General features: G+C 40.5%; 1 protein-coding gene across 3 annotated transcripts in view; it reads left to right on the top strand.

The window, feature by feature from the left end:
- Positions 1-2,164, top strand: part of LOC102173932 (interferon-activable protein 203) — a 41,462-nt gene extending 39,298 nt beyond the window's left edge. For all 3 annotated transcript variants that reach the window (XM_005701417.3, XM_005701415.3, XM_005701416.3), the window contains one exon: positions 2,028-2,164. In XM_005701417.3, the coding sequence (XP_005701474.2) occupies positions 2,028-2,066 (39 nt within the window). In that variant the 3' untranslated portion in view covers positions 2,067-2,164. The remainder of the gene's footprint in view (positions 1-2,027) is intronic.

Genomic DNA, 15,593 nt, shown 5'->3' with positions numbered 1-15,593 from the left:
TCGATGGACATGAGTTTGAGCCATCTCCAGGAGATGGTGATGGACAGGGAAGCCTGGCGTTGCAGTCCTTGTGTTCACAGACAGTCAGACACGACCGAGCAACTGAACTGCCTGATTCATGAGAGACCCAGAAAAAATGAATAGCTTACCCAAATGGCTGAAACCCTCAATTTAAATACCATCTTCAGTTAGATACCATAGTAGTTAATGATAAAAGAGAATGTCAGGGGTAGTTATTTGAGACCTCCACTGGGGAGAAAGACAATTCACATGGAGATGGAAAAACAAATGTTATAGTAAACAAATGTTTGCTGGACATCCAGAGAAGATGGGACAGAGAGTGAACTCTATGGACCCTGCAAAGTTTCCTCTACCACACTTAGCCCATATTCTTTGCAGATACCTCTTATGAGACCTTTATTCTGGGAACAGCCTCTTTAACTAAATTCTTTAGGTAGCTAAGTTCAGTTGAGTTCAATCACTCAGTCATGTCTGACTCTTTGAGACCCCATGGACTGAAGCACTCCAGGCCTCCCTGTCCATAGCCAGCTCCCTGAGTTTACACAAACTCACGTCCATTGAGTTGGTGATGCCATCCAATCATCTCATCCTCTGTCATTCCCTTCTCCTCCTGCCTTCAATCTGTCCCAGCATCAGGGTCTTTTCAAATGAGTCAGTTCTTCACATCAGGTGGCCAAAGTATTGGAGCTTCAGCTTCAGCATCAGTCCTTCCCATTCGGGACTGATTTCCTTTAGGATGGACTTGTTGGATCTCCTTGCAGTCCAAGGGACTTTCAAGAGTCTTCTCCAACACCACAGTTCAAAAGCATAAAATCTTCTGTGCTCAGCTTTCTTTATAGTCCAACTTTCACATCCATACATGACTACTGGAAAAGCCATATCTTTGACTAAACGGACTTTTGTTGGCAAAGTAATGTCTCTGCTTTTTAATATGCTGTCTAGGTTGTTCATAACTTTCCTTCTCAGGAGCAAGCATCTTTTAGGTACTAAAGGGGCTGTGAAAAGAAAGATTTCCAGAGGCTTTTGTTTCTTAAAAATAATCAATATAAGTTAATCCTCATGTCTGAAAGACATCTTTTGGGGGTGATAAATTTCCTCTACACTATCAAACAGCATTGTATACTACAGACAGATTTTCCATGAAAGGAAATGTCAATCATTGCAACAAAATCCATCATTGTCTTATTTAAGAAATTGCCACCACTAACCCAAGCTTCAGCAAACATCAGCTTCATCATTTGGCAGCCATCAATATCCAGGCAAGATCCTCCTCCAGAAAAAAAAAAGAAAAAAAAAAGAAACATTATGACCCACTGAAAATTCAGATGATGGTTCATGTTTTTTAGTAATAAAGTATTTTTTGATTCAGTTATGTACATTGATGCTCTTGCACAGTTAATAGACTGCAGTATAGTATTATATAAACATAAATTTTATATGTACTGGGAAAGCAAAAAAAAAAAAATGTGTCATTTTATTGTAATATTCTCCTTGTCACAGTGGTCTGGAACTGAACCCATACTATCTCTGAGGTGCGCCTGTACTAGAATGCAAACAGATCAGATACAAAGGCTGACATATCCAAGAACTCAGAAATGCACATGCTCTTTAGTCTTGCCAGTTCTCAGCCTCTCAATGAGACATCCCAATCCTTCCTTCACAGCATGGCACCAGGAATACCTTTTGCCCCTTCCTTCCACCTTTCCTTCCAGTAAGAACTTTCCCTTCAACTCTTGGCCTTGAGTATAATTGATTCTTCTCTCTGGTTCTCCAAAACTCCTGCCTGTCTACATGCACTTATGCTGGGTATGAGTGCCTATCTCATTTGAGGGTTCCAACAAAGAATTGGGAGTGGTGGCTCAAAAGATAGGCATTCACTAAATAAGCTAGGTGAGACTCGGAGAAGAGCCTCTTAGGTGGGAAGAGGAAAAGGGATGTGATAGTGTGAATAAAGGGAGAAATATATAATCAGGTTCATCTCATTGTTTATCTTTTTCTTCTTCAAGGTCACCAAGGTCAAGCAAAGAACAACCACACAATTCTGATTCATATATGGAAACCTGCTCAGAGCTGTTCTTCTAAAAACCTGGATGTCATTAATATTGATGTTTATGGAACTAAGATAGAATTAAAGCAAAAATGTGTGTGTATACACACACACACACACATATAGTGTACTTTATTAGCCATTACTTCTTAGGAATAAAAAACTTTACATTTTTTTATACTTTTCTGTAATATCTCAATGTCCCTTTTTGTATCTATAACTTTTATAACTTGGAAAAAATAATAAATATTATGTTTTTCTTTCCTGAAATTATGTATCGCTAGGAGTCTAATTCATTGGTTTCTTGCTTAAAAGGAAATAGTCATCTGTGGCCTGAAAATCAGATAGAGACACCTAAGCCTCAAGCAATATTTGAATTTATACTTTGGGTGTGATCTTTACAGGATATAACTCTGGTCAAGAATGAACAGGTTGAGCAAGCTGTGCTCAAAGAACCCAGGAGGAAAGCAGACCAACTGAAATTCCATCTGTCCTTCATTGCCAACCCCCATCCCAGGGTGGAGCTGCTTTAGTCTAAAACAATGTTATCTTTTCAGAATTGATCTCCGGGAGGGGCCATGATTGGGTAATTTGCTTACAAAATAAAGCAGCTTTTGGCTATTTGCCTGAAGCTACTAGTACATTTTGAAATTAACTCTGGTACCTCTCTTGTGAAATAACTGGTTCCACTTATTTATCCAAGTACCAACAGCTCAGTAGATCTCCAGTTATACTTCATGGTCCACACGTGTATGGGTCCTATGAGAAAGTTGCTACAGGCAAAGACCTGGATTAGGCAAACACTGAAGAATAATGGCACCCCACTCCAGTACTCTTGCCTGGAAAATCCCATGGACAGAGGAGCCTGGTAGGCTGCAGTCCATGGGGTTGCTAAGAGTCCGACACGACTGAGCGACTTCACTTTGACTTTTCACTTTCATGCATTGGAGAAGGCAATGGCAACCCACTCCAGTGTTCTTGCCTGGAGAATCCCAGGGATGAGGGGAGCCTGGTGGGCTGCCATCTATGGGGTCGCACAGAGTCGGACACGACTGAAGCAACTTAGCAGTAACTTAGCAGCAGAAGAAGAATAATTAATTTACTTTACAGTACAGTGACTTCCCTGGTGGCTCAGAGGGTAAAGCATCTGCCTACAATGTGGGAGACCCGGGTTCAGTCTCTGGGTTGGGAAGATCTCCTGGAGAAGGAAATGGCAACCCACTCCAGTATTCTTGCCTGGAAAGTCCCATAGATGGAGGAGCCTAGTAGGCTATAGTCCATGGGGTCGCAAAGAGCCAGACACGACTGAGCGACTTCACTTTTACAGTGGCAGAAAGTAACTAACACTGATTTAACAGTGTGTTCTTTGGCAGAAAGTAACTAACACTGATTTAACAGTGTGTTCTTTTACATTTATTTTTTTGAAGTACAGTTGATTTATAATGTTAATTTCTGCTGTACAGCACACTGATTCAGTTATACATATTAATGTATTCTTTTTTGTATTATTTAATAAACCACTATGGTTTATTACAGGATATTGAGTATAGTTTTCTTAGAGTGTATTTGTTGATCCCGCATTTGGTACTTGATATTTTGCAATTATTTTTTGTCACTTAATCTTATACCAGCTCTAGAGGGTTGATAGGATTCTTTTTTTTTTTTTTTAACTCTCCTAATAAAAATAAGAGACAGAATGGCAAGATCATGTTTTTAATGATTAGAACATTTCCATCATAAAAAGAATTTCCCCCATGCCACTTTTTTGCCAATGCTTTCTCTAATCCAAGCTCCTGGAAACCACTAATATAGTTTTTTATTTTTAGTTTTAGTTATTTTATAATATGAGGGAAATTGCTTTTAATGCTGTGCTGGATTCTGTGTACAACTCGAGTCAGTAATAATTATACATATCCCCTTCCCTCACCCCAACTGTCTAGGTCATGAAAGAGCACCATCTGGGCTCCTTGTATTACAGCAGCTTCCCACAGCTATCTATTTTACACTTAATACTGTATATATTCGATGCTACTTTCTCAATTCATTCCACTCTCTCCTTCCTCTGTTGTGTCCATAAGTTCATTCTCTGCTTCCGCGTCTCCATTCCTTCCCTGAAAGTAGGCTCATCAGTACTACTTTCCTAGATTCCAAAAACAAAAAAAAATACATATTAATGCATATGTAGGGAATCTAGAAAAGCTTAAAGTGAAAGTTGTTCAGTTGCATCCAACTCTTTGTGACCCCATGGACTATACAGTCCATGGAATTCTCCATCCCAGAATACTGGAGTGGGTAGCCTTTCCCTTCTCCAGGGGATCTTCCCAACCAAGAGATTGATCCCAGGTCTCCCACATTGCAGGCAGATTCTTTATCAGCTGAGCCACCAGGAAAGCCCAAGATTACTGGAGTGGGTAGCCTACTCCTTCCCCAGTGGATCTTCCTGACCCAGGAATTGGACCAGGGTCTCCTGCATTGCCTGTGGATTCTTTACCAACTGAATTATCAGGGAAGGCCCTCTTAACTTTAACTTTCTCTTTTTCCAAAGTTTCCTAAGATGGAATTTAAAATGGGTATAGCATTTTGAGTCTGGCTGTTTTTACTTTGTATAGTGTGTTTTAAGATTCATCCATGTAGTTGTGTGTATTGGTTTTTTCCTTTTTATTGCTGTGTAGAATTTAATGTGTGGACTCACTGAAGTTTATCCATTCCCCAAGTGAGGAATGATTGGATTGTTGACACTTTCACAAAGTTACAAATAAAACTGAGGCGAATACTCACATGCAGATTTTTGTGTGAATCTATATTATCATTCAATGACTAAAACTTTTGGGGTGACGTTGTTGGTTTATATGGTAAAAGTATTTCAAGTATGCAAGAAATTGCCAAACTGTTTTCTCAGGTGACTAGATTTTTAATTCCCTGGAGCAATCTGTGAGAGTTTCAGTTGCTCTGTATCCACCTCAAAATTTAGCATTGTAGGTGAATGTTAATTAAAAATAAACAAACAAACAAACAAAACTGTCCAACTCTTTTGCAAAGCAGTGTACCATTTAATGTTTCTGCTACCATTATACGGCAGTCTTAACTCCCCCTTATCCTTATCGGTTGCTGGTATGGTCAGTCTTTTAAAATTTTAGTCATTCTAATTTCTGCATAGTGGTGTCTTACTGTAGTTTTAATTTGCATTTCCCTAAAGATAAATTAGTTGGAGCATCTTTTTATGTGTTTATTAGCCACCCGTGTATCTTTTTTTTTTTTTTTTTGCTCATCTAAAAATTTAACTGTTTGTTCTCACAATACTGAGTTTTGGGAATCTTTTATAAATTGTAGTTTTAGAATCCTTAGTAGCTATGTGGCTAGCAAATATTAACATCTCAATCTACGGCTTGTCTTTCATGCTTTTAAGGTATTTTTTGAAAAGACATGTTTACTTTGATGAAGTTTAAATTGTCAAAATTTTTCTTATGAAGATCTTTTAATATTTGGGGGGAAATCAAAAGACGAATGTGACACAGGAAAATTATATAAAATTCAAGTTTCAGTGACTACCATGCAGTTTTATTACACAAACCTGCTCATTCATCTATGGACTGTCTATGGCTGCTTTTGCAGCCAATGCAAAGCAAGCATCTGTAATAGAGACTATAGGGCTCGTACAGATTAAAACATTGGGTTGGCCGTGAAGTTTGTTCAGGTTTTTCTGTATTACCCTACAGAAAATCCCCAAATAACTGTTTGGCCAACCCAATATGTACTATTGGATGTTTTACTGAAAAAAAAGTTTCCAATCCTTCTTTTTGAACCTCAGTTATCTTGTAGAACAGTTAAACATGAGAAAATAATTTTAGATTAGCTTCATTTTTCATATTATCAGTGAGACTGACAATTATTTCATGCTCTAAACCTTTGATATTTTTCTTGTGAATTTGGTTCTTTATAGTGTATGTTAACTTGTACAGCTACAAATAGTACATATTTCCCATTAACTGTTTTTTCATTCAATAGATATTGAACATCTATAATATTCCTGAATATTTACATAGAGCAGAACCTTATCATCACCCCAAACTAAACCTGGCTATAGGCTTCAATAAATGAGAAATACAATTTTATTGTGATAACATGTTGAAATTTTGGAATGATTCATCCAGGAATTATCCTATCCTGACTCATCTGGAGTTAGGAAGGAGCCTGAGTGCTGCTGCTCTCCAGTAACTCACTATCTGGTTGAAGAGGTTGTACATTTCAGATATTCTTCATTTAAATGCTGCTTAGACCAGTTGATCTGAATTGATCCTTTTCACTTCAATTTTTTGACCTTAATAACTTGGATGGAGACAAAATACATATGGTCTGAGGTGAAGCTGATCAGTTATCCCTCCTCTGCTTTCAGTGACTCTGTCCTCTTAAAGTGCATTTTTCTTTTCTTCGCATAAAATTATCTTCTTCCTTTCCTCCCAATGGGCTTCCCTGGTGGCTCAAATGGTAAAGAATTCACCTGCAATGTGGGAGACCTGGGTTTGATCCCCGGGTTGGGAAGATCCCCTGGAGAAGGGAACGGCTACCCACTCCAGTATTCTTGCCTGGAGAATTCCATGGACAGAGGAGCCTGGCAGGCTACAGTCCATGGGGCAGCAGAGTTGGACACGACTGAGCAACTTTCACTTTCACTTTCTTTCACTTCCTCTCAGTACACTATTCACTCTTGGATAATTCTCCTGAAGTTACTATCTAGCTGTAGATATACACTCCTACTTACCAAGGGCACATATACCAGTATCTCAAGTCTCCACCCTACTCTTAAAAAGGGAGATAGCAGCTAGGACAAACAGTGCTGAGACATGGGGTGAAGAGCAGGTAGTGGCAGCAGGATGTACTGATATGAGGGAGAGATGAATGGTCAGGAGTAAGGGTTTACCCTGACTCAGTTTCCCTGGACTATGTGTAAGGATGGCTGAAGTGCCTCTGACAAATGTGTTCTTAAGGTATACCTGGACTATGTCTATTTTAAGATACATCTTTCAGAATAATTTAAGCGACTTTGGCCAATTGTTTGCATTAGACTTACAGTGTTACCAGTGAACGCTTTGTGGACCTGTGTGGGTATCACAGGGTGTGTCTATGCCTTATGAAGCCCATGTCCTCTTAATTGTGTGTCTAGGGTATGTATCTTCTAAAATGGAGGCTCCTAAGGTGATGCTGTGTGCTTGGCCTGAACTGTGGTACATACATTCTCTCAGTTAAATGGCCAGGTTTTTTTTTTTTTTTAATTGAAGTATAGTTGAATTATAGCGCAGGTGGCTGCAGCCAGCACACTAAGCACAGGTGGCTGTGGCCGGTGCACTAAGCATGGCTGAGAGGAGCTACCCCATGTCCGAGGTCAGGGGCAGCGGCCTAGAGTGCCAGGCTGCAATGGCGCAGTAACGGCTGAGAGGAGCTACCCCGTGTTCGAGGTCAGGGGCGGCGGTCGGAAGGAGCCACCCCATGTCCAAGGCCAGGGGCAGCACCCAAGGCCAGGGGTGGCGGCCGGGAGGAGCAACCCCACACCCGAGGCCAGGGGTGGCGGCTGGGAGGAGCAACCCCACATCCATGGAGCGGTGGCTGCTCCAAGGAGCAGGAGGACCTAGAGGAGCCATCCCACGTTGAAGGTCAGGAAGGGTGGCAGTGAGGAGATACCCCTCATCCAAGGTAAGGAGCGGCGGCTGTGCTTTGCTGGAGCAGCCATGAAGAGATACCCCATGCCCAAGGTAAGAGAAACCCAAGTAAGATGGTAGGTATTGCAAGAGGGCATCAGAGGACAGACACACTGAAACCATACTCACAGAAAACTAGTCAATCTAATCACACTAGGACCACAGCCTTGTCGAACTCAATGAAACTAAGCCATGCCCGTGGGGCAACCCAAGACGGGTGGGTCAACCCAAGACGGGTGGGTCATGGTGGAGAGCTCTGATAGAATGTGGTCCACTGGAGAAGGGAATGGCAAACCATTTCAGTATTCTTACCTCAAGAATCCCATGAACAGTATGAAAAGGCAAAATGATAGGATACTGAAAGAGGAACTCCCCAGGTCAGTAGGTGCCCAACACGCTGTGAAGAGCAATATTGCATAGGAACCTCGAATGTCAGGCCCGTGAATCAAAGCAAATTGGAAGTGGTCAAACAAGAGATGGCAAGAGTGAACATGGACATTCTAGAAATCAGCGAACTAAAATGGACTGCAATGGGTGAATTAAACTCAGATGACCATTATATCTACTACTGAGGGCAGGAATCCCTTAGAAGAAATGGAGTAGCCATCATGGTTAACAAAAGAGTCCAAAATGCAGTACTTGGATGCAATCTCAAAACTGACAGAATGATCTCTGTTCGTCTCCAAGGCAAACCATTCAATATCACGGTAATCCAAGTCTATGCCCCAACCAGTAACGCTGAAGAAGAACTAACACCCAAAAAAGATGTCCTTTTCATTATAGGGGACTGGAATGCAAAAGTAGGAAGTCACGAAACACCTGGAGTAACAGGTGTTTGGCCTTGGAATGCAGAATGAAGCAGGGCAAAGACTAATAGAGTTTTGCCAAGAAAATGTACTGGTCATAGCAAACACCCTCTTCCAACAACACAAGAGAAGACTCTACACATGGATATCACCAGATGGTCAACACTGAAATCAGATTTACTACATTCTTTGCAGCCAAAGATGGGGAACCTCTATACAGTCAACAAAATCAAGACCAGGAGCTGACTGTGGCTCAGATCATCAACTCCTTATTGCCAAATTCAGACTAAAATTGAAGAAAGTAGGGAAAACCCCTAGACTATTCAGGTATGACCTAAATCAAATCCCTTATGATTATACAGTGGAAGTGAGAAACAGATTTAAGGGCCTAGTTCTGACAGATAGAGTGCCTGATGAACTATGGACTGAGGTTTGTGACATTGTACAGGAGACAAGGATCAAGACCATCCCCATGGAAAAGAAATGCAAAAAAGCAAAATGGCTGTCTGGGGAGGCCTTACAAATAGCTGTGAAAAGAAGAGAAGCGAAAAGCAAAGGAGAAAAGGAAAGATATAAGCATCTGAATGCAGAATTCCAAAGAATAGCAAGAAGAGATAAGAAAGCCTTCTTCAGCAATCAATGCAAAGAAATAGAGGAAAAGAACAGAATGGGAAAGACTAGAGATCTCTTCAAGAAAATTAGAGATACCAAGGGAACATTTCATGCAAAGACGGGCTCGATAAAGGACAGAAATGGTATGGACCTAACAGAAGTAGAAGATATTAAGAAGAGGTGGCAAGAATACACAGAAGAACTGTACAAAAAAGATCTTCATGACTCAGATAATCATGATGGTGTGATCACTCATCTAGAGCTAGATATACTTGAATACGAAGTCAAGTGGGCCTTAGGAAGACTCACTATGAACAAAGCTAGTGGAGGTGATGGCATTCCAGTTGAGCTATTTCAAATCCTGAAAGATGATACTGTGAAAGTGCTGCACTCAATATGCCAGCAAATTTGGAAACCTCAGCATTGGCCACAGGACTGGAAAAGGTCAGTTTTCATTCCAATCCCAAAGAAAGGCAATGCCAAAGAGTGCTCAAACTACCACACAATTGCACTCATCTCACATGCTAGTAAAGTAATGCTCAAAATTCTCCAAGCCAGGCTTCAGCAATACATGAACCATGAACTTGCTGATGTTCAAGCTGGTTTTAGAAAAGGCAGAGCAACCAGAGATCAAATTGCCAACATCAGCTGGATCATTGAAAAAGCAAGAGAGTTCCAGAAAAACATCTATTTCTGCTTTATTGACAATGCCAAAGCCTTTGACTGTGTGGATCACAATAAACTGTGGAAAATTCTGAAAGAGATGGGCATACCAAACCATCTGACCTGCCTCTTGAGAAATCTGTATGCAGGTCAGGAAGCAACAGTTAGAACTGGACATGGACCAACAGACTGGTTCCAAATAGGAAAAGGAGTCCGTCAAGGCTGTATACTGTCAGTCACCCTGCTTATTTAACTATATGTAGAGTACATCAATAGAAACGCTGGCCTGGAAGAAGGACAAGCTGGAATCAAGACTGCCAGGAGAAATATCAATAACCTCAGATATGCAGATGACACCACCCTTATGACAGAAAGTGAAGAGGAACTAAAAAGCCTCTTGATGAACATGAAAGAGGAGAGTGAAAAAGTTGGCTTAAAGCTCAACATTCAGAAAACAAAGATCATGGCATCTGGTCCCATCACTTCATGGGAAATAGATGAGGAAAGAGTGGAAACACTGTCAGACTTTATTTTGGGGGGCTTCAAAATCACTGCAGATGGTGATTGCAGCCATGAGATTAAAAGATGCTTACTCCTTGGGAGGAAAGTTATGACCAACCGAGATAGCATATTCAAAAGCAGAGATATTGCTTTGCCAACAAAGGTCCCTCTAGTCAAGGCTATGGTATTTCCAGTGGTCATGTACGGATATGAGAGTTGGACTGTGAAGAAAGCTGAGTGCCGAAGAATTGATGCTTTTGAACTGTGGTGTCGGAGAAGACTCTTGAAAGTCCCTTGGACTGCAAGGAGATCCAACCAGTCAATCCTAAAGGAGATCAGCCCTGGGTGTTCATTGGAAGGACTGATGCTGAAGCTGAAACTCCAATACTTTGGCCACCTCATGTGAAGTGTTGACTCACTGGAAAAGACCCTGATGCTGAGAGGGATTGCAGGCATGAGGAGAAGGGGATGACAGAGGATGAGATGTCTGAATGGCATCATTGACTCAATGGACATGAGTTTGGGTAAACTCTGGTAGTGGTGATTGACAGGGAGCCCTGGTGTGCTGCAGTTCATGGGGTTGCAAGGAGTTGGACACGACTGAGCAACTGAACTGAAGTGACTGAAGTTCTGTTAGCTAAATATCAGGGTCTTCCACAGCATATCCTATTCGATAGCACCTGTCCAGTTTGCTGAAAGCAAACACAAAGCAGTATCCCTTTGGAGAGTTGACTTTCCTCCGTGAATTTCCCACCTTAATGAAAGTATAAACTCCAGATTTCAGGTGTAGTTTCTTTCCAGTCTTTGAAAGTTCAAAGGATATAAGGTGAAGTTTTTCCCCTTCCTTACACTGGATTTTGTTCTCTTTTCCATGCACCAATATTTCTATCCTTCCTGTGTTGTCATTTAGATTATATAATGTATAATTCCTCTGTTGTGCTTTCTGAAAAGATAAAATCAAAATCCAACTTTTGGTAATCTAATTAAGGAATGCCACATCAATCAGACATCAGAAGTGCCAGTAACAGTCTCCAGAAAGAGATATAAGGGAAAAAATACAGGCTTGAAACTGGCAGATACATAGTTAGTGTGCTGTGTTTATGTTAGTAAATTCAGGTAGAGAAGACAGTCCTGCTTTACTTAGATCCTATTGCCTCTTAGGTCCACCTTTCAGATCCCAAGCTCCTTCCCTTAGAAGGCCAGCATGGCCCTGTGAGCCAGAAATTGATCAGGCCAGTAGTTGGAATAGTTAAGGGAAATAAATTCCTGAGTTGGAAGACAATCACTCAAAGCAAGAAATGTAGGAGATAGATGAGCAAGTGTGATAAAACCAATAGAGTCTAAATAAGAGTTAGGAATGAGGGGAAGCAGAATAAGTCACCCCCAAATATTCCGCTTTGACTTATGGATTTTTAGTTGAAGATAATTAAGACCCAGCAGATTCAGGAAAAGCTTTTCACCTCTCCCTGAACTACCTAAAATAATTTAGATATGGGGACCCTACCAGAAAGAGCTATTACTAAAGATACCTTTTTACAGCAGAAAGATCTATCTGTATGGTAGGACAAACAGTTATTTAACAAACATATGCTGTTTTCATTTTCCTGTGAATTATATTCCTCCCCTTTGATGATCCAGACACCTACCTCCTTCTCCTTAGTTCAGGATAGTGTATAAGACTCACTTGCCTGACCCTGCTGGAGTCATATTTTTTATGGCACTCCCATACAGTTTAAATTACAGACAGTTCCTGCCACATTGTATTGTCCTAGGTACTGATATATCCTGAGCCATACTCCATCTTGTCTTGTCTCTTTAAATGTAGTTCCATGGAATGCTGATGCCTCCAGCAGAACAAACCTTTCTACTGAGTCAGCACCCAGCTTCCTCTCCACTCATCTCACCTGGTTCCTTCCTCTACTTTGATCTGCGTGGTTCAAAATCTCAAGCCACTTAATTTATTTCAGCCAAGTTGTTATGAAGCTAAATCAGAAGTAATGAAGTGATGAGGGAAGCAGGAAAATACATGACCAGGGATAAAAAACAGGTAATCAAAATGAAGAACACATTACATGGGAAAGAACATAGTGAGTTGGGCCATGAACCAATTGGATGCTCGTATATCTTGGCCCTAAGGTCATCTCAAACTCGATATATCAAAACTTCTCCCATACATACCTCTTAGACTATGGTAAATTAACTCTTCTTATTTTTGTTTACCACCTAATGTTCCACACTAGAAACTTGAAATAATTGCTTTTTTCTCTTTCACCTTCAATTGTTAGTGAGTGCCTGTGGATCAACCTCCCTAAGCTCCACTCCCCCCTCTTCAACAATGTTGTTTCTGTCTTTCAATTCTTTAAAGTCTTAGTGTACATTCTGGACTCTCAAGATCCAAACACAAGAAGGAAAATCTATTGTGAGCTAGATCCATCATGCAAAATATGATTCTTTGGCCAGAAAGGAACTTGAGAAGGCACAAAATCTATACATCTGAATCTGTGTAGGCCACACATCAATCATGAACCTTTTAGTCCTTAAAGACACTACAGTAGAAAGAGCATGACTTTTGTAATCAAATAAATAGAGATTAATCCAGGCTCTGGCACTGACAGTGTGTTCTTGAACAAATTATACAGTTTCTGTGATTTGTAATTGCCTGGCTTGTAAAATGGAGATAACAAAATTATCTATATCAGGGCACTGTTCTGTAGATTAAATTAGTTAATTAATTTATAAAAAAATAACCACTGAGCCCGTGTTCTGAGCCAGTCACTTTGCCATATGCTGGGAATATAACATGAAAAGAAATAGAAAAATATCTTTACCATTATGAAGTGTACATTCTAGTGGATAGAGAAAAATAAATGTAATTGAATAAAATAAATATAATAGAAAGCAAGAGAGTTCCAGAAAAACATCTATTTCTGCTTCATTGACTATGCCAAAGCCTTTGACTGTGTGTGTGGATCACAATAAACTGTGGAAAATTCTGAAAGAGATGGGAATACCAGACCACCTGACCTGCCTCTTGAGAAACCTATATGCAGGTCAGGAAGCAACAGTCAGAACTGGACATGGAACAACAGACTGGTTCCAAATAGGAAAAGGAGTACATCAAGGCTGTATATTGTCACCCTGCTTATTTAACTTATATGCAGAGTACATCATGAGAAACGCTGGACTGGAAGAAGCACAAGCTGGAATCAAGACTTCCAGGAGAAATATCAATAGCCTCAGATATGCAGATGATACCATCATTATGGCAGAAAGTGAAGAGGAACTCAAAAGCCTTTTGATGAAAGTGAAAGAGGAGAGTGAAAAAGTTGGCTTAAAGCTCAACATTCACAAAACTAGGATCATGGCATCTGGTCTCATGACTTCATGGGAAATAGATGGGGAAACAGTGGAAACAGTGTCAGACTTTATTTTTTTGGGCTCCAAAATCACTGCAGATGGTGATTGCAGCCATGAGATTAAAAGATGCTTACTGCTTAGAAGGAACGTTATGACCAACCTAGATAGCATATTCAAAAGCAGAGACATTGCTTTGCCAACAAAGGTCCGTCTAGTTAAGGCTATGGTTTTTCCATTGGTCATGTACAGATGTAAGAGTTGGACTGTGAAGAAAGCAGAGCGCCAAAGAATTGATGCTTTAGAACTGTGGTGTTGGAGAAGACTCTTGAGAGTCCCTTTGATCCAGCCAGTCCATTCTAAAGGAGATCAGTCCTGGGTGTTCATTGGAAGGACTGATGCTAAAGCTGAAACTCCAATACTTTGGCCACCTCATGTGAAGAGCTGACTCATTGGAAAAGACTCTGATGCTGGGAGGGATTGGGGGCAGGAGGAGAAGGGGACAACAGAGGATGGGATGGCTGGATGCCATCACCAACTCAATGGACATGAGTTTGTGTGAACTCCAGGAGTTGGTGATGGACAGGGAGGCCTGGTGTGCTGCGATTCATGGGGTTGCAAAGAGTTGGACATGAATGAATGACTGAACTGAACTGAATAGAAAGTGATAGTTACAAAGCAAGTAAACCTACAAAAAGATCTCTTGGGCGGGAAAAACTCCCAACAATTACAAATATCTTTAAAACAGGAATGTTCCTGGAAGTTTGAGGAATTGTGAGGAGGCCAGTGTGGCTGCAGTCAAATGAGGGTGCAATGCTGGAAGATAAATAAGATCAATGCAGTGATAATTTTCTTGTTTGACTATACTGCCCATTTACAGCAGGATTTGTTCTACGTGGTCACTCCTTGTGCCATGCAGTGCTTCAACAGCACTCATGTTTATAGGAGATAAAGTGTGGAAACTAGCTAGTGTCCGGAAGATGGTAAACTGAATGAATTGCCAGGAGACAGCAAGAGGTATTTCTGGAAAATAAATGTTAACTTAAAGTCAGGAGTAGAATATTATGGTGGTTAGGAAAGAAGTTAGATAAAGAATTCAGAAAAAAAAATGCAGTGACAAGCAGTTATGTGAAAATTTAGGATGAAAGTTATATCTGAGCTGGGCTAGGGTTGCAATGGTTACACATGAAAGCCAAGCTGGAACCCTTGCACAAAATTGGAAATTCAATTAAATTATAAGTTGAAATTCTTTTCTCTCCAACTTGAAGGTTTCTTCCATTGTGTCTTTCTTCTCTCCCATTCTGCAAACTGCACCTCTAATTTATCTTCTTTTACCTTTTCTTTTTCCCAAACTAATATCATCAATCCCGGACAATTCTGGCATCAGAATATGCATCTGTGACTTAACAATAATCTCCCTGTTTTAAGTGGAATAAAGAGACCCAGTGTTGGAGCGGGAAAGGAGAGCAAACCTCTTTGAAAACATCCAGTTTGATATAGCTAACTTCTGTACACAACTGGCAATGGCACCATTAAGCTCGTCTGCTTAGCACAGCACAGGGAAAGTCCATGCATTGATGCCATTACTGATCATCGTAACTATTGTTCTCTGAACCTCACAGTAGTGGACAACACATATTTTCCCACTTCTCTGCTTTAATATCTGCTACTTTCATTCTGTATTTGATCATTTCATCTGAGACAGATCGTTCTCCAAGTGGGCTTCTCTGATGATGCATCCTAGAATAAGATTCCTTTACTCTGCTTTATTTCAGGATTTCCTCTTTTTACTCTCAAGATTTTCTCAGATATTATTTTACTCTAAACTTGGAGATGAGATGCTTTGCTCTTGAAAAACACTGATCTCCCCACCCTAAATATCTAATTTAGAGATTC

Source organism: Capra hircus, chromosome 3, assembly GCF_001704415.2.
Source record: "Capra hircus breed San Clemente chromosome 3, ASM170441v1, whole genome shotgun sequence".
Taxonomy (NCBI): domain Eukaryota; kingdom Metazoa; phylum Chordata; class Mammalia; order Artiodactyla; family Bovidae; genus Capra; species Capra hircus.
The sequence above is the reverse complement of the archived record's forward strand: the minus strand, read 5'-3'. Positions and strand labels throughout refer to the sequence as shown.